The sequence below is a fragment of the Trachurus trachurus genome (genome assembly GCF_905171665.1).
Source record: "Trachurus trachurus genome assembly, chromosome: 1".
Lineage (NCBI taxonomy): Eukaryota > Metazoa > Chordata > Actinopteri > Carangiformes > Carangidae > Trachurus > Trachurus trachurus.
Genome location: NC_139891.1, coordinates 1369472 through 1397119, shown reverse-complemented (window position 1 = coordinate 1397119; position 27648 = coordinate 1369472). Strand labels below are relative to the sequence as shown.

At 41.1% G+C, this 27648-nt stretch overlaps 1 protein-coding gene across 1 annotated transcript in view; it reads left to right on the top strand.

Annotated features, from left to right (window-relative positions):
- Positions 1-15853: 15853 nt before the first annotated feature.
- Positions 15854-27648, top strand: part of sorcs3a (sortilin related VPS10 domain containing receptor 3a) — a gene marked incomplete at both ends in the record, with an annotated part of 303702 nt that continues 291907 nt past the window's right edge. Inside the window, one exon of the mRNA XM_083980334.1 lies at positions 15854-16552. Coding sequence (XP_083836460.1) covers positions 15854-16552 — 699 coding nt within the window. The remainder of the gene's footprint in view (positions 16553-27648) is intronic.

Sequence of the window (27648 nt, the reverse complement as noted above, 5' to 3'; positions counted from 1 at the left end):
GTAACACTGCAAGTGCTAACAGCTCAGCCCACAGAAAGATGCACACAAGTCTGTATTTGGAAACTGAGCCTTAAAATGAGCCCTTAACCTCACAGTACTTGGCTTCTCTGATGAAAATCGGCCATATTTCATTTGATCATCATTATTCACAACCAGACAGCCAACCAAAGGAAAGGCCCAGAGCCTCCTGTCTTCTGATTGGCTCACTGACCTCCTGTTAGAGCTCCACAGAGAAACCCGAGACGAGAATAAAAACTACTTGTCAATTTTTTTCTGGTTTTAAAAACAACAATATACATACTTGTGGAGCAACACACAGGGAAGGTGTAAATTCTGGGAAGCAAAGAGGTTTGTAACAGTGGGGAAAGATTCAAGAGGTCAGGGAAAATGGTTGAGGTTCTCTTTCTGATTATTTGTCTCTAAGGTTCATTAACATTATAATTTTTCACCAATGTTCACAGAGGAAACTTCCCAGATGATATGAGGTCTGCTTGAGCACATCAGTGCAAGCAGACTCGCTCAAGGATATGAGAGGAAGAGACAAGTATTGCTGACAAAGTGGTTCAAATCAGATTTCTCTGATTTCCTGATAGGGCAGTACTGCCAGCTCTGTCGCCACATACTTCTCACTTCTTGATGTAATGTTAACATACTGAACGCAGGACACGATTCTGGAGATGGTGAGGAACTCGTAAAATTTATCACACACAAGAAAAGAATTATGATAAAGTTCAAAGCCTAAATTCCTCTCTTCAGCACCAAAAGATGTCCCTGAAGTATGGCTAAATAATGCATCCACAAAGAGAGACGGCTTACCTGAGATGCCCTGCCTGGATTCAGCAAAGCTGGCCGTTTGGGAGAGTGGCTGCCTTCTGAGGACCCTGAGGTGTGAAGATGGATATCCTTATCCTCTGATAGGGGGACAAACCTGCCACCAGCTGTGACAGCGACAAGTCACTGACTCAGCCATTAGAGAATCCAGTAGCTGCCTTAACTGTCAGTCTCTATTTAGAATTGAAGGAGTAATCGATACAGCGACCACTCACCCTGCTCCTCATGCTGTCTGTGATTAAATGGAAGGATTAAAATCTACAGGAGTTGGAATAGATAAATATTGAACAATTGGAATAGTTTTAAGGGGAGACACTACAGGTGAATAGGGTAAACATTTTAAATAACAGATATCACCATGAAACTTCCCAAGTTTATCACTTACATTAAGACAAATATTTTTGAAGTTTTGTCAAATTGTATGTTTAGATATGTAAATGAGGCAATATCTGATGAAATATGCACTAATTTGCATACATTTCCAGAACCAAATTCTTTTATTTTATTTTGTTGACACCATTAGTGTCAGAAGTTTTTACAGAGGGGATTTTGGATATCTCTTTTTATCACTTTGTAAATGAGAAAACACTGTCACCAGTCCTAAAAAATCAAATTTTTCCATGTTTTAAGGAATAAAATGTTGTATAAATCAGGCTGTGAATGATATATTAACAATCCCCTCAGTAAAAACCTTCAGAATATAGACAGGAATAAAACTGGAAGGTTTGGTGTCTGTAAGTGCTGCTGAAGTGGAGATTTCAGGTTCAGAGTCTGAGGAAAAACTCATTTAGAGAAAACTGCCTTTAAAGACTTGTACTGTAAAATTCCATGGATTGTTAATGTAAATCGTACTTTTACGATTGGTTGCGGATACAAAGGAAATTACCGTTTTTGGAGCCGACATCATTGTTCAGGAGAGAGAAGAGCTTTACAATGATATGACATGACATTTTGACATGGGTCAGATAACAAGCACAGCACAGTATGTCATAGTAGCTGTTAACTTTTGGTGAATTTAGGAGAAATCTACCAACAAAAGAGACAAAATGAAGTAAAATAACCACCTTAATGTGGATGTTCTACCATTTCTTTTGACTTTTCTGAGAGAATACATGTTAAGGAAGAAAAATAGCCCAAAATCTCCTACCTGTATGCTTAAACACATTCATTGCAATAGCCCTGTGCTGCAACAATTAGTCACATAAAACAACACTGTGCTAAGCTACATTTATCACTTGTGTGCACCTCTCAAAGAAAAACAAAACACTACAAAAGCAGTGCAAGTAATTAGGCTGCCAGATGTGATAGTGCAAACAAGTAATTAACGGTAGTCTGATCAAGTGATAAGTGATCAAAGGAAAGAATGTGAAGTATTTATGTGATTATGGATAAGAAAAACAACACTATACATTCAGTTGGCGGTGCAAAGATGAAGAAATGCATTCATGTTCAGTCTTATTTCAGTGATTAGATATGATTTAGAGAGCACAAAATGACCATTACAGTGCTGCAATGCTTTGTTAGTTCCTATAAATCGATACTGCGATGTTATGAGCTGAACAAACACACTGATTGAACTTACATTCTTTCTAACTTCTTTGTTCGTCTCAGTTCAGCTGACGGTTCTCTCAAAAGCCACTCTGTTCAATTTATCAGTCGGCAAACTAAGTATTTTTCAATCAATTGGTAATGAAAGCAGCATTTTTATTCTGCAGGGCAATGGTGGCCACAAGTGTGTTCTGTTAAATGAAAGTCCAGTAAATGATGTCTCTTCCACTCCACATTAAATCACCATTAATTCCATTCTGTATTGTGCTGATTTATGTACAGTAGATGAGCTGGAGGGATCAGAAATAATAGTATTGCTGTTAGTGGTCATGAATATTTGAGCTTTCCAGCTCATGAAGTTATTATGGTAAAAGTGTCAGTTACCTATTTGCATGTTTCACCAGACTAATTAAAAATGCATTAATTACCCTACTTTGGCTCTGTTCATCTCTACCAACTAACTCTATGTCCTGAATCCTTCAGTCTGTTGTCTTTTGGTGGTAGGCTGGCCGCATAGAGTGGGTTTAAAGGGATAGTACCATTTTTTTTTAAAGTGGGGTTGTATGATCTACAAATATCCCCTAAGTACTTTAATTGCAGTAGAAGACTCTCTGCACTCCTCCCGTTAGCAACGCCAGCCCATAGCCCCGCCCAGAGATTTACAACATACATTGTTGTGAACAGACCCAAACAAACGGCCTATTGTCGCGGCCTAAAAGAGGTTTTACCTGAAAAAAAATACACAGTTCCATTGTTCATTATAATATAATTTGGGCTGGCGTTGCTAACGGGAGGAGTGCAGAGAGTCTTCTACTGCAACTGGACTTAGTTATTAACTAAGTCCAGTTGCTTTCGATTTAACCTCCTTTGAAATACTATGACCTGGGCAAATGAGAATATGCACCGGCTTATCAGACTCACAGTAATTCGATAAGATAAGATTCGTTGAAGCAAAAAAAAAAAAAGGAACCCACACAATGTTACATGGCATCCAACATTCCCTATTCCACAGTTCATCAATAATGTTCATAAAAAGCTCTTTAGACATCTGTGACACAATAAAGCTCACTGGGAAAGTGAATGATTAGTATGCAAACAACATTCACATCCTTAAGACACTTTGCTGGAACATATTGCCATCACCATCTATGGCTAATTTGAGGCTCATTCAGATATCCAAAGTTAATAGATGGAACAAAGTTGCCATGATTTATTTCCACACAGTAGAAATCCAATGAAGCTGGTAAGTGTGTTCAGCATAACTGATAGGCTCCAGGAATAAAAAGGTAAATAAGGCAAATTGACACTTATAGAAATGGAACTCAAGCTCAGGCAATACTGGCACTCATTAGAATAGGCTACCTGTCAGCTAATCACAGTATGAGGTTTGAAGTCACGGTGTCACAAATAATGTCACTGTATTACAGAGGCTAAGAGAAACTTTTAGCATTGTTGATTAATGCAATTTGTTTTGGTCATAGCAGACACCTGCTGCCTGTCACATACTGTGCAGAATTTGAAAGATCAAGAGGCAAACACAACTTGTGATTACAGAACACAAAACACCACATACGGTGAAAATCCCATTTTCAGATTCAGATCGTTCTGTTAGGAGTAAACCCAGCACACAGCTTTATATAAAGGCATAAAAAAAGATCATGTTTCTCCTCAGTCCCCACTTGCTGAGCCCTGTCCTCTACACGTAATACTTACTGTAGCTAATGACTCCCACAGCAACTTGACTAATTATATTTGTACAGCAGTGACTGAAGCCAGGCCCCTATAGAAGCATATGTCAGTCTGTGACCCACTATCAAAGGAAAAGGTCAATTACAGTTGTGTGTCCAAGGACTCTCTGTCATAGCCTGACCTTTCAGCTTGATGTGTCAAGAAACCCACAAGAGCCTCATCCAAATGTCACATGTTTCCTGACAGTGCTTGATACCCCAGGCTTTAGAGTATTTACTGTGCCCCGTGTCTGTATTGATTCAGTATATGTGAGCTTCTTTTGATGAAATCCTATAATTAGTCTACAGGCTCTAGGTATACTCACGCATTTTATTACATAGAAAGAAGCTGTACAGTAGTTCATCGTTTTTCACAAGCAAATGGACATGTAGGCTATACACTGATGTTATCAGTCCCTTTCCAAGAGTCCTCTACATGTTCTTCAAGACAGGAATTGTTTGTTCAGTAAGGCAAGACACCAGAGGCAAAAACACTGTTTTTTCATGCACTGTTCAATTTTGAGATTTTGAGCTAGTTTTCTTCCTTAACATGTATTCTTTCAAGAAAATAGAAAAATCCAGGTGGTTATTTTACTTCATTTTGTCTCTTTTGTTGGTAGATTTCTCCTAAATTCGCCAAAAGTTAACATGCTACTGTGACATAATGTACTGTTCCTGTTGTCTGACCCATGTCATGTCAGGTATCATTGTAAAGCTCTCTCTCTCCTGAACAATGACGTAGGCTCCAAAATTGTCATTTCTTCTGTATCCACAACCAGTCATAAAAAGTACAATTTACATTAACAATCTATGGAATTTTACAGTACAAGTCTTTAAAGGCAGTTTTCTCTAAATGAGTTTTTCCTCAGACTCTGGGCCTGAAATCTCCACTTCAGCAGCACTTACAGACACCAAACCTTCCAGTTTTATTCCTGTCTATATTCTGAAGGGTTTTACAGAGGGGGTTGTTGATATATCATTCAGGGCCTGATTTATATAACATTCTATTCCTAAAAACAGGGCAAAATTTGATTTTTTAGGGCTGGTGACAGAATTTTCTCATTTACAAAGTGATAAAAAGAGATATCCAAAATCCCCTCTGTAAAAACTTCTGACTCTAATATGTCAACAAAATAAAACAAGAATTTTGAAAGGGGCTTTATCCATTGTTCAGATTTTGGTTCTGGAAATGTATGCAAATTAGTGCATATTTCATCAGATATTGCCTATTTAAACATAAAAATTGACAAAACTTGTAATACAAAAAATATTTGTCTTAATGTAAGTGATAAACTTGGGAAGTTTCATGGTGATATGTGTTAGTTAAAATTTGTACCCTATTGACCAGTAGTGTCTCCCCATAAATTGGCCTGTGTGCAGTGAAATGTGTGTGTTGCATAGCCTACTCTGCAAGATCTGATACAGGGTTAGGCTATGATAATAAAAACCATTCTTATTCTTATAACATTATGAAGGCTGGAACCAGTCCCAGGTAACAGGCAGGCGATAAATGAGTAAAAACCCTGGACATCTCAGCAGCCTGTAAGAGAGCTGATAACCATTCCAACTCACATTCACACCTATATGGGCACCTTCCTGTGAACCCCACCTGAACATGTGTGGACTGTGGGAGGACATTGTGTGTCTGCTCAGGAGTGTCCGTTTCTGGATGTAATGACCCTTTCTCCTGCACATCAGCAGCTGTTAAACTGCAGTTCTTTCAGTCTATCAGTGTGGTATCACATCAAGGCATCCCAGTGATCCTTGTGTATTTTGCATTTGGACTATCATTTCTCCTGCGCTTCAGGATCATGTTCTCTCCTTTCGGCTTGCCTGCTGCTCGTCTTCAGCCCAAACATTCCCTCATCAACAGATTCCCCTCTTGGTCAGTCACTGCCTGCCTGTCTCTATTCATCTCTCCTGTCCGGCCTTCCCATCAATAGATTCACTGCCCTGCCTCTCATTCATCTCCCATGCCTTCACCTTTCCCTTCTTTGCCACGATTCCTTTGGCAGTTCAAGTGGTTCAAGTGGTTCTCTTTGGTCTGTCTTCTTCTCCTGGGTCCACTCAACAGCTGTTAAAACTGTTGTTTTATTTTTGTAGTTTAGGTGTCTGGACTAGCTATGCCTTTATAACAGTTGGGAACCATGTTTGTTAATGTTATAGGCTATAATAATCAGATCATTTTAGCTGGTTAGACCAGAGCTTGTGTATTATATTGCATTGTGAAGGCCTACTGCATCCACAAGGAATTGAAAATAACTTGTGTCATGAACTTCAGCGAGCATCATGTGTTCAGAACATCAAAATACACAACAGGATGAGAGAAGCTGAAGTTTTGGATTCAAAAGAAGAAATGTTTCCTATTTACCTTGGAGGCTGTAGCAGTATGATTATCAAAGCATTTGCACGAAGCCATGAAAACACCTACGTACAGAAAAAACCTTTTACCTTAAGCAGTCCTGAGGGAGGCTAATGCACAATGTTTCTCAGTCTATGAAATATTCCCCTAAATAGGCTAGCCTAGGCCTATTGTCTTTATGAGATCATGTTCTGCAATTATCATCGTTATTATATTATAGGCCCTAATAATTTTTCTGTTTGTGGGGAATTAAGTGACAATTGACTAGGAAGACTAATTTATTCAAACAGCCTATGTGGCTTTAGAGCTCAAAATGCTTTTGTTTTTAAGAGGAAGGGTAAGAGGTGCACATTAAAATGAAACTCTCACATACCAAACAGACATTACTAGCTACAGTATTGTGATTTCTTTGTTTTAGAGTTCCTTCTATGATAAGCTAGCTTTCTATTGTGACCTTGATAGTGGAAATGAAACATGCATGTTTTGACAATACTGATATTAAAGTGTGTTCGAAGAAAACACCTAGCCTACACTAAAAATACATTTCACAAGTTGTTAAAAGTTGCTAGTTGCCCAAGTTATTGTATTCTGATAATTATCATATCTGTCTATTGGAGCTGCTGTGACACAATCATTTCCTGCAAAGGATTAATAAGTATTAAGGGTAGTATTCTATTCTATTCTATTAAGGTGAATTCTATAACCATAGATAAGAGTTTTGTTTTTGGCGTGACGTCACTGTCAACATAACGGGGAGGGCGAGTTGGGGAGCAAATTGAAATGGATGTCTGACAACCACAAGGTGCTTATTATTATTATTATTTATTGGTTATTATTTACCGACTTAGTTTATATGTTGCTCGGTTTGTGTTACTTTCAGTTTGTCTTTGTATGTATGAATGTGTTTGTATATGTTTTTATATGTATATGACTATATAGAGAGATAACGATTAGTAATCGTTAGAATAAATCTATAAATATAATAATATATTAGAATAAATCCAGTTAAATAACTCATAAATGAATTACTGTATAGACTATAATGACTAGATAAGTTGATAGATAATTTATGAATAAGGGGTGGGAGTAAATAAGTTTTACTTCTTCCCACTCCTTTTCGGGTATGAAAAAACACAAACAAACAAAAAAAATCAAATTACCTTTATTTTCAATTATTTTATTTTGTTCATATGTTGTCTTTGCAAAGTTTTTATTTGTTATGTCTGTCCATTTCTGTATTATGTTTTATTCCTTTTAACATGTCCGAAATAAACTTAAACTAACTAACTAAATGGACAACACGTGTAGCAGACACCGGCCAATCAGAAACAGTGGTGTTGTGATGCAGGCGGGGCCGAGAGCGGTAGCTACCTAACAGGCCTAACCTTGATTTTTTTTTTAATTTATTTATTTTCTCTCTGTTGCTCTCTTAATTTGATTCATGCACTATTGTCAGTATTATGTTTTTTTTCCTTTTGTTTTGTTATTTTCCCAAACTGCATTAGGCCTACCTCGAGCTGCCTGTGTAAATAAAGTTTATAAAAAAAAAAACCAAAAAAAAACAGGCCTAATCAAACGCCAGGTGTGCAGCGGTTCCTGGAGAGACGGTCTTTGACAACATGTTCAACTAAAACTAAACCGTTTCTTTTAGGTGATATTATTATAGCCTACATATATTTTTTTGGCAGACAGACGTCTGACTCTGCCTCCTCTGTTGTCAGGACATGTGAAGCCAAAGCTAGCTAAACCTTCCTGCATGCAGTGCTAATGGATACACCAGATGACAGCGAGGAAGGTGATGGAAATGGCGACGACATCTGTGGGTTATTTACCCGCCAGAGAGCAAAGCTGGCGGACTGTTTTGGGACACAGGAAGTCAAGGTAAGAAATATTTCTTTGAAATCCTGGAGGTTTTCATCAGCTGTAGACTCATGATGAACTTTATCGCAGTCAATGCTAATGTTTATTATGTTTCATACGTTTCTTCGACACGTTGGTGAACACGAATTGTTTTAGTATGGGTAGCCTATCTGGTGTGTGTAATCAGGGCCATTGCTAGGAATTCTGGCCCCCCTGAAAGAATACTAAAGTGGGCCCCTACCTACCCCCTGACTTTTCCAATTTTTTTTAAATTTTTTTTAATTTTTTTTTTACGTATGTATTATCATTTTTTATTTAGCCTACTTTGTTTTGATGCTAATGCAGCATTACTATGAGTATTAGTCAGGGTCTTATGCAGAATAATTCAGTCATGCAAAGATTAGACTACTGGGGTTTTTTGTGGGCCCTACTGGGCACTGGGCCCCTAGAATTATCATCACCTTTCTCCCCTATACTACAGCCCTGTGTGTAATCATGTGAACTATCTTCCCTGTCTGCCGGCGGGTTTCATGGCTCCATCAGTGTTATGTGGTGGGCTGATGTGTTTTACCACATGCTGCGGTCAGTAGAGGATGCTGTCAGAAGTAGGAGGCATGATAACAGGTGGTCATACTGAGGTTGTAGACCTTTGTCTCTGTCGAAGGTGGTTCTGGTCTCAGAAGTGAATGTTTTCTCTGTCTCCTTTGATCCCTCTTTGACTTGAGCCAATCCTGTGACTGATGTTCAGGAAATGCTTCTGCTGCTCTTTCAGCCTTTCACCACTTCACTGTTGTGATGTCATCCTCTCTATTAATGTAGGTTGTATCCAGTGTGTAGCAGCAGGTGTTTAATGGTTTGTGGTCAGCACAAAGACCTTGTGATGTGAACTCTCCGGTCTGAAAGTTCATATTGTGCACTGTGTTGTTGGTTCTGGTGGTTCCTATTGAATCAGCAGTGCCTGTTTTGATGGTACAGTAAATTAGGCCTAGATTTACGTTATCTGATCCCTGCTGCTGTTGATCTAGAGAAGCCCTGTCAGAACTTTTTTAATGAAATGTAAGCAGCACTTTGACGAAGATTTAAAGCAGCTTTTATTCCATCCACATAAGCAAAGACAATTTTCTGCCCTTTGCATGCAAATTGGACAACAAAATATTTTCTGTATTCCTCTATTATGCCATCCTGTTGAGAAAATATTAAAGGATTGATTTTTTTCTCATCATCTGTAACATCTATAACAATACAATACTGGCTTACGTTGGTTTTACAGTAATTCACAGCAGCTATCAAACTGTCATTGCAATGAAAATGACACAATATTCACAAATTAAGTTCTTCATATCTGAATTTTGAATATGATACTCTATATTTTAACTGTAGCCTATATTACGCAGTGCTCTGAAGGACAAATGGCATGTCTAGGTTCAAATCTGCACATGGTTCATGGAGGAATTAGCCTAAGTGTCTTGTTCAAGGACACTGACTTCCTCCTATTATAGCATGATCCCTGAGCACCAGGGCAGGCCACCCTTTTTGTAATGATATAGCTACATGTACCGTTGAGATACATGTACCCATCACCTTTTGGTGCAGCGCTCCTCCCAAGTTACAAAATACATCTCACTTGAACGTGGATTGATTTGAAAAATTCCTTCTGATTTATTGTTGAAAGCGATGAAGAATTTCCACTCCATTAGTAACCCATGGTAATTGATGAATGGCCACATCACAAAAGATGAGAAGTTTCATTCACTTTCATTAAAATCTCATTACATGTCTCACTCCGAAATAATTCAGTCCTGGCATATAGGACCTGTCTCTATGTTGATCTGAGGTGCTATGGTTTTCCATGGGTGGTGACCTGCTTAGTCCTATCAGGGCAAAGAGGGTAGAGGGCATGATACATCACTGGTCATCAACCTTTGTCAGTTCTTTAATAAAATTACATGAACAGATTAGTTTAAAGACAGCTCTCAAAAGGTAGGCCTATAGCCTAATACTCAAGCTTTCTTACATGACCTAGACTGTTTAAAAATGTACCACTGTTTATACTGACCATGTTAACTAGATTCACAGCTGACAGACCTGTGTTTTGTCAAACTACAGATCAGATCTACAAGCCGTGTGTCTATTGAAATCCAAGTAGCCTACTTCAAGGATATATGTATACAAAGTTGTTATAATCCACATTTTTTTTAGGAGGACAGTGAAGCAATCAGAAAGCAAATCCCCAGGCTTTCCTCTGTCAGTCACTGCAAGTATTGGTTTGATGTCCTGTCTGAAACATGGCTGGTCTGTGCAATCCTCATCTTAAAATGTCTGAGAATATCTCTATTTTTTATAATATGAGTTTCCTGATGACAGATCTCTCTATCTCTCACATGTTACGAGCTAAAGCACATTGTGCAGCATTATCTATTGACTCCATCTTGATCTTATTGAACAGATCATAATGCAGTGGCCTCGCATGTTAACCTGGTTTCAGAACCAAGAACAAGATTTGAACGAAAGAATGGAAGACTCAAGGTTTATTGTACAGGCAGTCGTACAGAGAAGTGGCAGAAGTCTAAAAGGCAGTCCTTCACTAAACACTGTCAAGGTTGTGTGGTTTGATCACATAGTGTCTCCTGAACATTACCAGTAGGGATGGAGCCATAGCAGGTTATAGTTTATCAAAGGAACCTGGTAGATTACTCCTCCTTCTCTTTCTCTGTTAGGATCAAAGGTCAAGGCAAAACTTTGGTTTAAATATTGTTCTGTACGTTCTCCTGTTTACATTATATAACATAAAAAACGATTGGAAACGGTCACATAGTTTTCTGTTACGTTTAACGTTCCTTGTTACTTTAACTCACCATAATATTATAATAATAATATATCAGTCATCTGGGGTGATGGTTCAGTCTACTCATGTCGCTGCAGAAAACTCTGCACATAATATGTTTGTAATGAAGTTTTCTGTGAAGAAGCGGTGGAGAGCTGGTCTTGCACATAGTGGAGCTTGGAACATTTGAATCACCTGTCGCAATTAACCTGTAATTTAAACAGGACTTTTTCTTCAGTTTTTCTTTTAGAACAGCTTTCTTCTTGTCCCAGCTGTCGGGTCTTCTGTCGTCTCATTATTGAGTTTTACCCGGCGACGTGTGTTTTTTCACTCTTTTACATTTCTGGACCTGCCTGTCAATTGTGCAGCGCTGGGAAGATGCACAAACAGAAGTGGCAAAATTTCCAAAAAATAAAATAGACAAAATAAACGATTTTTATATTTTTTCATTCATTCTTTCTGCGGCCCGGTACCAAATGATCCACGGTCTGGTACCGGTCCGCGGACCGGGCGTTTGAACCACTGCTCTAGGTTTACACAAACCTCTTCTTAGATACTCACTGTTTAAGTCAGTTATTGCAGCCATCTTTGGTACTCAAGCACAATATGTAGTCCCAAATATTTTTGGAAATGACTTCTTTAGATTTAAAAAAAAAAGATAACTGTAAATGTTTTTGCTTTGATTCCAAATCCATTGACAAATATGCAAACATGGCAACAGCAGGCAGGAAATACTTACGCTAACAGAGAAGGTTGACCAAGCTGTTGCGGTCCAGCCCTATAATCTCGTCACACTTCCAGTGAGCAGATCATATGAAGAGTCACTGTCAACTGTTCTATTTAACCACATAAGCTTCATGGAAGTTCCAACATCTATAATTAGCATTGTAGAAAGCTGTACTGTAGCATGTGCTAACAGAATTCACACATAGTGCAATTAAGCTAAGTGCAGTTCTATTTCCCTTCTCATGCAGCATCACTTCTCACAGTGCCGTCAGAAGACAGTGTGGGAATACTGCGAGTGCTTTGTAGTTGGGCTCATAGCTACAGACAGCCAGTGCGAGGCAGTTAGGTGTCTGTCTGTCAGACGGCTCCTTTACTTTGAATTCATTATTTTCATCTGTGAAAATGCCATTTCACAGAGGTGAGTGGATCTCACTCATGCACATGCAGCGAGGAGTGGAAACTTCTCCGTGCTGACAAGTCCCAAAAAAATCTTTGTCACTTGATCTGGTTTTAACACTTGTCGATCCACATCGTGTGACAGCGACTCGGCTCCTCCTTGTCACTGCAGCAGGGGCCAAGTGGTACACCACAAAGTGAGCTTTTGATGCTGTCTCTGATTCTCCGGCAGCAACCTTATTTTGAACATGTGGTTTTGTGAAGAGTGATTGTTGGGCCTTCAACTCCGATTTCAGCTTGTCAACTTTCCTATCATAGATTGTGTTCTTTGGTGGATAGCTGTCTTTGAAATGCTGTGGTTGGTGTTGGGATGCTGCTCCACATTCCCTCTTTTAGACATGCATAGCATTCATACACTCCTGGTTTTCATTGAGGTAAAAGAAATTATTCTTGACATTCTTATAAATTCTATTGCCTCCTTTTGCAATTTTTCATAATATTGCAGTGAAAACTGTAACAAACACAACACAAAAAGTTACCAGCAGCTCTTTTTATTGTAAATACAAGGAATTGATCATTTTTACAAACAAAATGACAGATTGCACTTATCAAAATAATGGTCTAACCAATGTTATAACACAAATGGTCATTTTAATGCAGCAGTTGTTTTCGTGAAACCACCTGTAAACATGCATAGTAATAAGGCATTAAGTGTTTGTGTATTTATTTTCTCTAGTGTTTCCAGGAGCTAAAGGGAAAGTTTCAATCATGGCATTGAATTAATATTTTGTTGATTTGGAAATAATATTAAGCCTATTTATTTCTTCACAGAGAAGATTTCATGTCTTGTGTCTTTCATGTCACATTAAACATGTAGCTAGAGATTGATAATGTTTGCATAGCGCAAGACTGAACAGTTTGAAACAGCTTTCATGCAGTCTAATTTAACTTTCTTTGCAGTAATCTGTACCATAGTGCAATTTAAAAAAGGAAATCTAAATAATAATAAAAATGAAGCTCCAAGCTAAGATAAGCTAATCAGTTCAGCATGTTTAGAAGTTTCAGCAAAGAAATGAACATAATGTATTTTCCAAAATGTCTAACTACTAATGCTTTCAAATAAAACAACTAGACTTGTGACACAAGCTCAACCATATCATAATTATTTCTAACCAAATTTATTTGTCTGAATATTATCTTTTAAGCCTTAAAAGCTAATGATATGCCTAATTAATGAAGGAAGAATTAGAAAGTTCAAATAATAATGATGATGATGATGATAATTATAATATAACAATGATAATACATGAATTTGCAATGCAGAATAATTTTCTTCATCTTATTAATCATTTCATGCCATTTCATGCCCCTTCATATTAGGACCTGAGCCCTGTAGGATCAAAGCAACAGGCCTCAGCTCTCTGTCACACCTTTTAAATGAGGACTTCTGCTTTGAGACACTGGGTTAAATGTGCATGTCTGTTCTGTGAAATGCTGTTGTTGCTAGATTTATCCTGCAATATTTACCACGTCTGTCGGTATGGTTGTTGCAGTGCTTTATTCTCACTCTGATTGGAAATTTGTTGAATTTCTGACAGAGTCCCCTGAGTTTCTCCCTAATGGGTAATTCATAGGCAGTCAAGTTGACGGACAAGGACACAACATGCTAGATGTCTAATGAATAACGCTGCTGCACTTAAGCACACACAGTCACACACCTAGTCATGCACAGAACCTCTGACTCTCTCTCTCTCTCTGTCGCGTGCGCACAAAAACACACGTTTCCTGCTTATGTATCACCATTCGTTTCGCGCACCAACTGCACAGTATCTCACCTCCCCCCTCTGCCCACCCCAGTCCCTCGCGCTCTCTCATGTGTCTCTAGGCGCTGCCTTATTTCCCCCCAGGGAGTGCTGCAACTCCCTGCCAATTCTTCCCAATCCATCAGTAAGTGCTCTGCCCCCCCCCCATACCCTAAGTCTACCGTAGCCTGCTGGCCCGGAGGAAGCTGCTGCTGCCTCATTCTGCACATTGGCGTTGAGTTTGGTATGAGAGGGAGAGACTGGTAGTGTGGATGGTCACGCCACAGTGACAGACTGTGGAGACTGGACTGACAGCCAAATGAAGGCAGTTGGTATTATTATTATTGTTGTGACCATTACATCACCTTGTTAGATCAGGGGTGTGTCCTGAATCTGATCTGAAGCCGCCAGAAGTCCATGTGACTGTTGCCTCTCTCATCACAGTTCTGCCAAATCTTAAAGGGACATTCTGGAAAATTCGCCTATTGCCATAATCCGTTTTAGGAGTATAGGTTCATTACCTTTAATTGTCAGTGCAAGCTGTTTTTAGATCGGCGGGGCAGAGACGTGAGCTCTGCATGGCGTGCGGTATTTCCGGCTTTCCCTCATCAAACTTATCAAATACACAATCCAACAACTCCAAAACGCTTTCATGGACAAGTTGTGACCTGCACATTCACCATGCTATGAAATAATAATGAAATGTTAAGAGACAGAGTTGTTTTCAAGGTAAATATTAACAGGCACTATACATTCCAGACAGGTTGCTCAGCACAGTGACTTCAAAAGCGAAAGTAGTTCCAAGTAGTAGCCTAGTATACGTCATTATTTCATAGCGTGGTTAATGTGCAGGTCACAACTAGTCCACGGAAGTGTTTTGGAGTTTTTGGATTGTGTATTCAGTTTGATGAGGGGAAACGTAGAAATACTGTACCATGAGCCTCCGTAGCATTAGCTGAGCAGCTCGCGTCTCTGCCCCGCTGATCTCAAAACAATTAAAGGTAATGAACCTACTCCTAAAACTATAGAGATTATAGCAATAGGCACATTTGCAAAAATGTTGAAATATCCCTTTAATGAAAATATTCAAGAAAAATTGCAATTAAGCTGTCCATCGCGCTCTTTTCTTATAATAAACGGCCAGTATTGTTACGGTAATAACATCATATAATCTCGACCATCTGCTTATAATTATTCACCAGACCCCGGCTGAAGCAGTTTTAGTCCCTCTGTTTTTTATTATTTTTATTTTTTATATAACATGATTAAATGAAATGATCATTTAACAAACTCAGCGGGAGATCTGGAGTGATGGCCGAACACGATGACGACATTGCATTGAAGAGTCTAGCATGTGGGGAACGTGAAGTGTAAGATAAGAGCTGTGCAGCTACGATCTGAACTTCAGAGAGAGCAGGAGGAAACTCAGCACCACGGACAGCGACTCTCTCTCTTCCCTCTCTCTCTCTCTCTCTCTCTCTCTCTCTCTCTCTCTCTCTCTCTCTCTCTCTCTCTCTCTCTCTCTCTCTCTCTTCCGGGCGCACACTCGGCAGCTGGCTGCGATACAGCTCCTCCCTCCTGTGTGGTGGCTTTCCCGACCAAAGATCCTTGGACGTGAACGGTTTTGTTGAAGAGCATCCCCCCCCACACCCTCCCCCCCCAAACAACCAGACGGACAATCGAGGTGCCAGTTATTCCATATCGACCTGAGAGAAGGGAGTTAAGGTGTCGGGTAAGGTCTCCAACGGTCCTTTTACCCCCCAAATCTCTGTCAGCGATGGAGACTTGGGCTGGCTTGTGCCCAGGTTTGCACTTATCTCTGGGTATCTGGGTGATGGTGATAGCCGCTCTTACCCTGCAAAATACCAAGGCGGAGATAACTTGCGCATCTTGCCCGTCGCCAGTTCAACTTCACCTGGAGAATTTACAGCTGGGGATACGCGCTGACCCGACGGAGGAACCGAGCACCCTGAAACACATCCGACTAGAGTTTAAGGAACTCGAGGATACCGACCAAAATACTGGAGTGGACGGCGACCATGAGACAGGCGTTTCTGTCGGGAATGCCCCGCTGCTCCCCCAAGATGTCAGTTTGGATGGAGTTGCTACAAAGGAAGACGCACCGGGGTCCAGCGGAGAAAGTCTGAGTGGCGGTGTTAACCGGGGAGGGGAGCCCGAGGTGGGCGAGGAGGACGCTGCGCCTCGGAGAGAAAAGAGAAGCGGTCCTGAGTTTGCCGAGTTGAGCGAGAGCAGGTGGACCGGCCGGACCGGCGTGGACGCGGGGGCTCCGGAGAGCCGGGGCTCGCTGTTGGACGGGCAGAAGCAGCAGGGCAAGTCCGACTTCAGATGGAACAGGGACGAAGGGAGAGGAAATACCCGGCAGGACGATCCCAAGATCAGCAGCAGCACTTTCGCTCTGACGGGGGACTCGGCGCACAACCACGCGGTGGTGTACTGGTCAGGACAGAACAGCAGCGTGAGTAACCCATGCTTTATTATTATGTCCTGCATTATTCAGGACTCCACATTTGGTACCAGCTCCGCTCCGTTCTGCTCCGCTCAGCGCAGAGAGCGGGCTATTTCCAGCAGCTGGGGTGAACTCCGTGACGCACAGAGCGGAGACTTTGTGCTCTGTGGTGTGGCTGAGTTGTGGCTGACTGTTAACAGGTGCACTGGAGGCTTCCGACGCGCACCGATGCACACTGCTCCGCACGGCTCCCTAAATGCCAGACTTGAGCGGTTTTTGTGAACTGGACTCGACCGCGACCTTTGACTCTCTCTCTCTGTCTCTCTCTCTCGAATTACGCACGAACCCGCTCTCTTCTTTCTTCCAGCGTTTCCTCCGCTGTCATCGCGCCGTCAGACACTCTTGCCTTTTAAATTAAATATTTACTTAGTCGTGATTTATAGTCTTAGTGTGAAAACTATTTATGATTTATTTGCACCGAATTGGAGATATGCTAATGCATGATTCATTCCTCCCCACTGATGCGAGGTTTTCCATCCAAATTAATTGACTGGGGAGGGAGGGTGTCATAAATTATTGCTCAATCTCCGATAAGCCCTTAAAGTCTTCAGATTATGAATTTCTCCTCCGTGTGACTCCTCGTGCTCCTCCCGAATTTTTTTGAACTGATTGAGCTGAGCAGCTAAAAAAGACTTTATTAATTGGGGTTTACTGGCTTTTTAATGTTTAAACTTTAATGTGTGACTACCTGCTGTGGTGTGGAGCTCTTTTTATTTTGCACATAAAAGGTGTTTGCACTGGATGCATTACCCCAGACTTTCCAAAGGGCGGTGTTCAGGATTTGGAGGCTCAGTCTCACCCCGTCTGCATTATCAGTAAGGAGGAGAAGTGTGCCCCCCCTCTGAAACAATGGAGCCTAACGACATGGACTCAGGTATTCCATGTTGGTAGATATTGTGACAGAACTGATATAGAATATAAAAGATGAAGGAAAATATTTAGTTTCTTATTGCAAAAAGGGTTCCGTCTGAAACAAGCACACGTCCAAAAACACTCGATTTGCAGTTTGAAAATTAGAATCTAAATTGCTCCTCTTGCTTGGTGGGTGTAGGGGAGCAACATGCGGGACCACAGTGTTACTGCACAGGTCAAATACGGGGGCAGGATGCTGTCGTAGCCTGTGTAGATCCAAACAGCAGCCAATAGTTCACATTGCCACATGCTTGTCTCTAAAAGGACACAGACCACATTCAAGCCCATTCTGCAGAGGAAATGGATGAATTTCCTGCCCCTCTTACACAAGAGGGCCCTCATAGGAAGAGAATAATGAGACAAAATGAATCAAAGTCATTTACACAACCATGTAAGCTCACAGGGTGCCGATGGGCTCTTCTTTGTGGTTTCACAAGCTTAATTTGTTGTTGTGGCTGCTCCACTCGCTTTATTCCATTTGAAAAAAAAAAAAAAAAAATCCCACATATTCAGTCTTGTCTGAGCTGATTATGACACGGTGCATGAACTTGTTTTTTAACCCGCAGTGAAGACTGTGGCGCTGTGAGTGGAGCATATTTATGTGTGTGTAACTGCGTGAGTGTGTGCTGGATAGGAGGGTGAGGAGGTTATTATGTACCGCTGCCCCTCAGCTTTAGATTTTTAATAATTATCTTGACAACTGAGGCCTCTATTTCAAAGTCTTTCCTTCTGTCACGGCAAAAAAAAACAAAAGAAATCAGGCCTGGCCTCGAGAGCATCCTCAAGAGAGATCTCCTACTTAATCTTCATTGGCCACTGGGGCTTGTTCTGGTGATAAATGGGGTGGTAGGACCAGCAGATTGAGCTTGCAGTCTTCTAACTTAACTGCAGCAGTAGTTAAGTTAGAGTAAGAGTAAGTTGCCGGCCAACAGAATGACTAGCCGGTTGGATGGATGGCCACTCCGGCTCAGTCACCTTCATCTTAACCGTCTACTTAGTGCCTGTCTGTTTACTGTTCTGTTCCAGAGGGGGACAGCTGTTGCACAGAATATCTTAGCCTTTCTCCCCGTCTTCTCTGCCTGCCTTGACACTGTCAGCTATTGAATGCACATCAAACTGATAATGACATAAAGAAAATAACAGAGTGCATGTCATTTTATGGTTATATTTGATCAACGCTGCCGTCTCTTTAATGACTGCCGTCTCTGAGGAGCAAAAGCAACGGAGGCATGATGTTGTTATTTTGTTACGAAGCCTCTAAGGAATGAAGTGAGGGCGGCTCGTCGTACAAAGCATTTGACAGGACAGAACATTCGTTTTTAGTTTCTTTTAACCTTGACCCTAATATTTTCTGAAGCTTTGATGTTAGACTCTGCTGTTTGGTTGACTGTATCTCAATACACCAATATACATGACTTTCCAAAGCTTGACCAAGAAATTATTGTTTTTACCGCAAATAAGATATTTTTTTATCTGTGATAATGGACACTGGAGGCTGACGATGGCATCCAACATTTAATATCACCATAAACATTCACATTATCTCTGAATCTTAACCACATGGTTTGTATTTTAAACGTTACAATAACTGTTCCACAACCATTACCATTTCTGGTTTCGGGCCTTAAAGGGATAGTTCAACATTTTGGCAAATTGGCCCATTGCCATAATCACTATAGTCATAGCAGTATAGGTTCGTTTATTTGTCGGTATAAGCTGTTTTTAGAATGGCGGAGTGCAGCTGCGAGCTGCTCAGAGTGGGATTTCTTGGTTTCCCTCATCAAACTCATCAAATACACAATCCAGCAACTCCAAAACGCTCTGGTGGACAAGTTGTGACCTGCACATTCACCACACTATATGAGACAGAACGTTACCAGACAGAGTTGTTTTAGAGGTAAATTCATGCAAAACCACTGATGCGTGTTGCCTTCAGGGACAGTTTTTAAGCAAGCAGTCTCTGTATTTACCTCGAAAACAACTCGTTATGCGTTATTATCTCATAGCGTGGTGAATGTACAGGCCACAACTTGTCCACCAGAGCGTTTTGGAGTTGTTGGATCCCATTATCCTCCATAGCGTAGCTCTGAGCAGCTCGCGGCTCGGCCATTCTAAAAATAGCTTACACCGACAAATAAAGGTAACAAACCTACTGCTATGACTATAGGGATTATGGCAATGGGTCAATTTGCCAAAATGTTGAACTATCCCTTTAACTAAAAAGCTGATTCCAATGGGTCAAAGTGCACTAGGCTAAGATTATGCCAACATTCATCAAACACTTCTTTTTCACCATGATTATGATGGTTCTTTGAATTTCATTCATTAGTCACCTTGTGTCTGAATCCCACCTGCCAAATCCCTAACCTCTAACCTTTCCTAATCTCAATGTGGTTATTGGATTGCATTTATTTACTGGATTGTTTTTTTTGTTTTAAAGTGGCAGCTTTGCTTTCCCTTTGAGCACAGTGCTCCCCTACATTGACAGCATGGTGCTTCTCTTCTAATAAGAATGACCACAATTGGTCGAAGTCATTTTAATTGACCGTAGCCAAATGCAAACCATCAGAGAGGACAGTCCCACAGACCGTTGTTGTAAGTCATTTAAGGTTGGAGCACTTTCTGGCATGTTGACATTTTCTTTAGCAGAGAATGACAGGTCTGGAGGGACTGTCAGACTTGGATAGATATCCATCATCTGCCACGCTCAGCTGACCTTTAAACAAGATACAGAACGGGCTATCTGCTCAACCATTTAAATGAATCCGGACCAAACACCTCAAATCTAAATGCAGATGAGTCCAGTAGGTTGACCAGCATGCCGTCTGGTTGACCGGCCGGCGTATCGACAATAAACTCACAACCTCTTTGGTCTAGAGACTTTCACTCAGTCTTATTTCAGCCAGATTGGTGGAGCGTGTCTTGTAGAGCTACTACCTCTGGGAGGACTTGACGCTGCTGTGGGTTCCCTGGCGGGGAATGCTGTGTCCTCTGAGGCGTGTACACAAGGCTAATGCACTCTCACTGTCTCTCTCTGTACCTGTCCAACTTGCTCTCTCGGCCCTACCTCTTGCTCACTGTCTGTTGCTGTGTGCGTCTTCATGTCTCTGCCTCAGGCTTATGCAGGTTATGTTGAAATCCTAACCCTAGATTTGAACTGGGGGTGCAGAGGTGGAAAAGTTGAAAGCCATTTATCATATTGTACATCATTCCATTGAAGCATTTTTACAGCAACGTGACACTTTTATTTATTTTTTTTACCTTAAGTATTTTCGAGGCTCAGTGGTCATGAGCATAATGGCTCGGTAACTGACGGCTCGGATCCAAAATGAATAGGCTGAGGAGTGCCTCTTTTAGGGTGATCTTGAAACATTCATCTCTTCTAAGGAAACACTGAGATTTCTCCAGCATCATCACATTGAATATGATTCAGAAAACTGTGGCCATGAATATGAAAGTGAAATATGTAGTGGAGTGGAGGGGCAGGGTGTGGGCTCCTCCACTGATGAGTGCCACGTTTTTTCACCTCCTGATATTTGTTTCATCTAGCATCGCACATGGAGCTGCCTTTGTTCTTCTCCATCAAGAAAGACACGTAACACGGTGGTCTTTCTAGTCTAAGAGCTCACACAGAGCCAGGGCAGTCAATAGAGCTGATTGTGGTTTTGAAATATCCAGATCCCCCTTGAGAACCACAGGAACACATGCAGACTCTTATGGGTGGCATTTCAAGACAAAAATGTCACACACACTCACACACACATGATGCTCAGGCAGGCACAATAAATATCTGCACTTTTGCAGGATGTTGAACGGGGAATCATTCATCACCTCTTGTTTGGGAAGAATCTCATATCCTGCAAATGGTTTGAAGTTGAATACTCAACCTTACTGACTGATATTTGCATGCTTTGGTCATTATGCATTGCCTATAGAGCAAAAACAAAAAAAACAAAACCACTCAGAGAGCCACCAACAAGGACACAGCTGTGTAGCATCCTCAGCTCTGCTCTCTGCAGCAGGGAGGTTGTGATTTAGGATGTAGAGGTGGCTCTTGTTGCAGCTCACTTTTCATAAACCCGTCTCACTGCTCAGCCTGATGGTAATACATTATAAAGTTGTTCCTTTTTTTTTTACTCCTTGTGCCTGCTACCATGGTGGCCAAGAGAGGAAAAAAATCTAGAGTATCATAAATAATGTAGCCCTTCCACTGGGCCTTATCTCCCTCATCCCTTGATCTCTTCTCCCTCCCTCCCTCCTCCTCTAATTAGTGTCTACAAATTTGTTTCCTGTCCCGTGTTTTTCTTTTTTCTGTGGAAGTATGATGCCGTGGCAAGAAGCCATGTGCCACAAAACATGAATGGAGAATCCATCTTGACCGGCCTCCAGATCTAAACTCTTGGCCGCGGTTCCTGAACAGTCGGGGTTGGGCTCTGGCTCTGGCTCCGGCTCCGGCTGGCTCTTGACCTCCTGCTTCCATGCAGCGTGGTTTTAAAAGCACGTTATGTCACTGAATGCTTTTTACTGTACGCTGAAGCTTTTTATTTCAATGTGTAGGATGAGTCATATAATGTATAGTGGCTCACATTTCATTCCCTCATACCTTAATGTGTGGCAGAGATTTACTGTAGCTGTGCAGAATGAAAAGCAACGTTTTGCTTACAGAGGTTTTGTGTGGGAACGATATCACAGCTTAGCACATCCGGCGAAATCTAAGTGGTGAAAAATACAGTTAAGGAATTAAGTGACAAGACCAAAACATAGCGCTGTCAGAATTGCATCACCCTGATTCCACATACAAGGAATTACAGCTCTCTCCCTTCACCTGGAGTTAACTCAGTCAGCACAATTTCAGATTGCATCTTATTGCTGCAGTTAAAGGTCACCGGATACACTTAGAAGTGTCACATAATGTTAAAACTCTCGTTAGCGCTCGGCACAGGAACGCCGCCACATTAAGGAGAGCCATTCAGGAGGCTATCCAATCAGGATGCATCGCACCTTCTGCCCGAGCATGCCACGGATCCTAGATCACATCGAGCCGCTATAAAAAGCTTTGAAGTTATGAGCGGGGAGACGCGGTGGAATCCCAGCCGGTCGGGACCAGAAGCTTCAGCGCTGCGTCGGCCAAACGTAATGGCCTCATTATGTTTCCTGTATGATTGCCACGGTGGCCAAGGCGCCGATGGAAGCCACCTCACTTCCACTTCAGAGAGCGGAGGATAATCATACACTTGGCCACAGATCCTTGCTCGGCATTAAAAGGGCGTCAACAACGTCTGTGTGAGGGGAAAGTGTGTTAGGAAGGGAGAATTCAGCGAGTAAGTATATGTGTGTTAATTAGATTGGTACACCCTGGTGTCAGATTTAATTTAGTTTCATTTCTATTCTACTCATTGCCTTTTCCCCATCTGGGCTACCACCTAATAGGAAGTCCTATCGTCTTCCTACTGTTTTTGTCTGGTGGTGCAGGGGTTGAATATCTATGGATTGACTTAAGGAATATTGAGCTTTGAGATGTTGAAGTCCCACAGGTACAGTGCAGATTGACCTTAACCTTTTTTTTTTAACCCAGTGGGATACCTTGTAATGTTGACGTCCCTTGCCATTTCCCAAACATGGGTAGTGAGGGGGAGCAGCCAGGCGATGAGCATCTAATAATGTCAGATATCAATGAAGCGATCACATGCTGCGTCTCTCTCTCAGCCTCAACCTCTGTTTTCTTCTTGTCTTTCTCTTCCTGTCTTTCTTCCCTTAGCAGGCACTGTCCCTCCTACGCGTTTATACACACACACACAAGGTCACGCTTACACAAATTGCAGCCATTCAGACAGATACTTTTACATCCAAACAGACAGACACAAACTTGCATGCACACAAAAAAAGAAATAAGAAAAAAAGGTTTGAGCAGATACACTTAGACAGACACACAGACACACACGCCATCATTCTCAGTGTATTGTCTTACTCTGGCTTTGGAGTGAATGGTGTTTTGCCTGGAGGAGGTTGTCATTGATGGAGACTAATGTTGACACATCACACCCCAGGACCTGCAGTCAATTAACACATTGTCTAATTAAAGTGATCTAGTGGTTTATCTATGAGAGATTGAAAGTGGCTGTAAAATGGGTCCACGCTGCATTAACTTTACAATCAGGTCTGCTTCTTTATTTCCATTTGGATTTTAATGGTAATAACCTGCTTAAACATTTCCCATTACCAAACAGATTATGTAAGCATCTTTCATTGATGGTGGCAGGAGATGAATGTTCATGATTGTGAATATCTGGTTTGTGTTAATGCCCCACTAAAGCCGCACAAAAGGAAAGAGCCAGTAGCAGCAGCAGCAGCAGCAGCAGCAGCAGCAGCAGCAGCCACAGTTAGTGAGTGAACGTCTGATTTTCCATAGTGTCTGCTGTTAGGATTAACTGAAAAGTGCCCTTTATATAAATCATATCAATAAGTCATGTTCCTCGCCGCAAGGCTTGTGCTTATTTTCTTTGAATGAAAACTGCATTACATTTCTATCAAACACAGTAATTGTCTCTTACTTACCCAGCCTCCATGCTGAGCAGCCTTTAAAATTTTAATGACGCAGAAAGAGCTGTTTGGACTGCTGACAGGTACGTTGCTAATATACGTCTGCCACATATCAGAGTGTGTGTGTGTGTGGGCATGGGCATGGGCATCTCCGTGCTCTTTTGTAGGTATTTTCTGTGGTGGTGGTGAAGGTTCCACAGTACTGTGCCTTCTCATAACCCTGCAGAGAGTTACAGTAGATATAGGGCTGCAACAAACAATTATTTTCATTATCGATTAATCTGCCGTTTATTGAAATGATTAATCGATTTGTTGTCAGTGTTTCCCAAACCACAAGAAGATATCCTCAAATGTCTTGTTGTGTCCACAAACCAAAGACAGACTCAGGTTATTGTCATAAAGGAACAAAGAAACCAGAAATATTCACATTAAAGAAGCTGAAATCGGAGAATTTTGACCTTTTTTTCTACTCAAACTGGTTATTCAATTATCTAAATAGTTGATGATTAATGTAATTATCACTTATTGTTTGATTAATCGATTAATTTTAGCAGCTCTAGTTAGATGGCTCCAGGGAGTTGCTATTGGTAACAATGCATTTGGTTAAACAATGATTAGTGATGACACTGTGAAGCCTGAGACTGTGTGTTGACACGTGTATGTGTTGCAGTTTGACCGGGTTACATGGTTGAAAGCTTCAGAACAAACGAGTAAGCAGACCTTTAGTGAACTCCTGTTTTTAAAAGCTATAAATGATGTCATCAAGCCCAGCTTCTGAAGTGATTCTACACTATAACTGTTGGGAAAAAAAGCTTCCTCCTCAAAATTTCAAGTTGTGATTGTAAATATTCTTGGCAGCCTGGCTCAGTCAGAAACGTTGAGGGATTTCGCTGCCACGGTGTGGTACGGCAGCAGCTTGTGGGAGCTAATCTTGGCTAATGTTGGCACACTAATGATGTTAATTGCTCGACTGATATTACTTTATTATTTTCTCCGTGTTTGAGATTGTCGAGACTCGAGAGAGACCAAGCTTTTTTTAAAGCCATCAAGAACGGTGTTCCATACTTTAGCTGTTGGAAACCGCATGTTGGTGGAGATACAGTTTAAAATGAAGTTTAATATCTGAGATTTAAGATTTCTCGCTGCTGTATTTGATCACGTTACGGGGGAACTCACTATGAGAATCACAGGCAAACGATCTGCCAGATAGTATTTGCCACAGTAGAGCGTGCTGCTTCAGCCGATAATTGCTTTCAAGAATCTTGGAGAGTTGGCACCTGGATCCAACAGATGACAAAGTGTTGCCACCTGTAATTAAGTGTGTTACCTTCATTGCACAGAAGAATGAGACTGTTGCTTTCTTTTGCCACTCAGCCTCTGTTTGTTTCCAGTATAATGATGAGCAGAGACGACGTTGGTCTGTGTGAACTGCCCCTACCATATCATTGCAAAGAGGACAGAAGGTTGAAACGTGGCAAAGTGCTTGTTGTGTGGTATGCATTAGTCAAATGGATACAGTATAGAAACACTGTATGAGTGTGTGCGAAAATACATGTACTGTAGAATATGCTAATACGTGAGAGCTGCTAAAACAAGCTGCATTAAGAGTTGACATTTTTACCTTATTTATGTGACAAAGGAAGCAACAGATATGTATTTCCCCCGTGGCAATTTCTTTTTAAAGCAGCTTAAAATAAATATAATACAGCAGCATACATTTACTGTAGCTGGATATATAATCATACCTAGAATGCCTATAATGGAAAAGAAATTGCTGATGTCTGTTGTACTTTACCTTAACCTGAACAGCTAAATAATCTATCTTCCCCTGCTGCCGTGCTAAAGTCATCCCCAAGCGGCCCCGCTTCCACCCTCATCCCTTGTTTTTCTGTGTCCTCTGTTTGTTTGCACACTTAGTTCACGGCGTCTTGAGTTGAGGGTGTACTGAACACAAGAGTAATGTTGAGTAATGAGCTCTAACAGACACGTAACCAAATAAATACCCTTAGTCTGACACTTTTTTTTTTAACGTGTGCCAGCTTGCGAGTGTGTTTTTGCCTGCATCAACAGCACAGAGATTTTCTGCAGTGTGGCTCGTCATGCTGAGAGCAGCACATAAAAGGCAGCATCAATGAAGCCTTTTTCCTTTATAATGTAAATCTTTATCACCTTTTTGTAGCAGTTGTAATGAGGAGAACCTCTTAAATATTCACTTATATTATATTGCAATTTATTGATGAAAAATGCAGTTTAGTCATCCCAAATCTGGCAACCTCCTCCTAGGACATTTCTTGCCCCAAAGTAAAGGCTTAAACCTCTTAAATCCTAATAATTCTCAGTGAAGGGAGGCACCATGCTGCCCCAGTCCTGTCAAAGAGAGACTGATAGTGGGCCTTTACAATCAATGGTGCTCAGTATCATTCCTGGTGTGTCACACACCTTTAGGCTACAGTGAAAATAAGGCAAATAACTGTTCAGCCACAGTGAGACTTTTTTGGGTGCTGCATTTTGTTGTGGTCTGGGGACAGTGTAAGCCGACATTTATCAAGATTTTTGACACAGCGAATGTATCAAATGAGTGGAATGTGACAGCGGTCAGCTGCAGGGATGAAACCAAGGGAGAGACAGACACAATAGGTTGAGTGTGTATACCGCCACCGGAAGCTAAACAGTCCTACACATGTCAGGGAGATCCAGATTATCATATGGTTCTGCAAAACTGTACAAAGTTAAAGATGTCCAACTTTAATTTGTATCCACGTTATTTCCTGATTGTTATACAAAAAGAAAAAAAATGTGATAAACATCCAGGTGGGCCATGCTGGGGACATGTCTTAGGGCTGTTGTTGTTTCATTGTGACATAACAAAGTTGTAGATGTCATTATAGGGGCTGTGCTTGACTATTGCTGGAAAATAATAGTCATATTTTGTTTGTTTGTTTTATGGCTGTTTCTGCTGTTTTCTGCCTCCAAAACGTGCTCACAACTGCAGTGACACAACTGTAACATCCACTGTCAATTGGTCTACTTTTTTTCATTGTTGTGTGAATGTGTTCTATGTGTAACATTATGGGATATGTGCAATACGTACTGTTCATTTATGAAATTGGTGTTGTGATGGTAAGGCTGGTGATGTATAGTCTGTTGTCGTTGTGGCTGTCAAGGCATTTATGGTGCAGCTGCTGAGTCCAAGACAAATATCCCTAAGCGGGAAAATAAAGTATATGTATTGTATTGTAGTAGAATCACTGGCCAGCTAGTTAGCAGCTAGCTTTTGTAGGAAACAGAACATGTAGCATCAACAGAGTGAACATTTGGCCAATGCGTCTGTCTACTAATTGTTGCTAATAAGTCTTTTTTAAACAGATATAATATTAGTCTTTTTGCTGTTTGATTGTGGGGGAAAAAATCCACTGTGCACATCCACTATTGCATATCCATTAATTTATCTTTTTTTCTTGCTTTTTCCCCCTCAAGGCACAAATGGCTCCCCTTGACTCCCACAGCATGTTAGCAATAGTAGCCATATGCCAAAGCCCTTTTAATTATCACACATTATCCCGAAGGTGTCACAATATGATAGCAGGGGCATT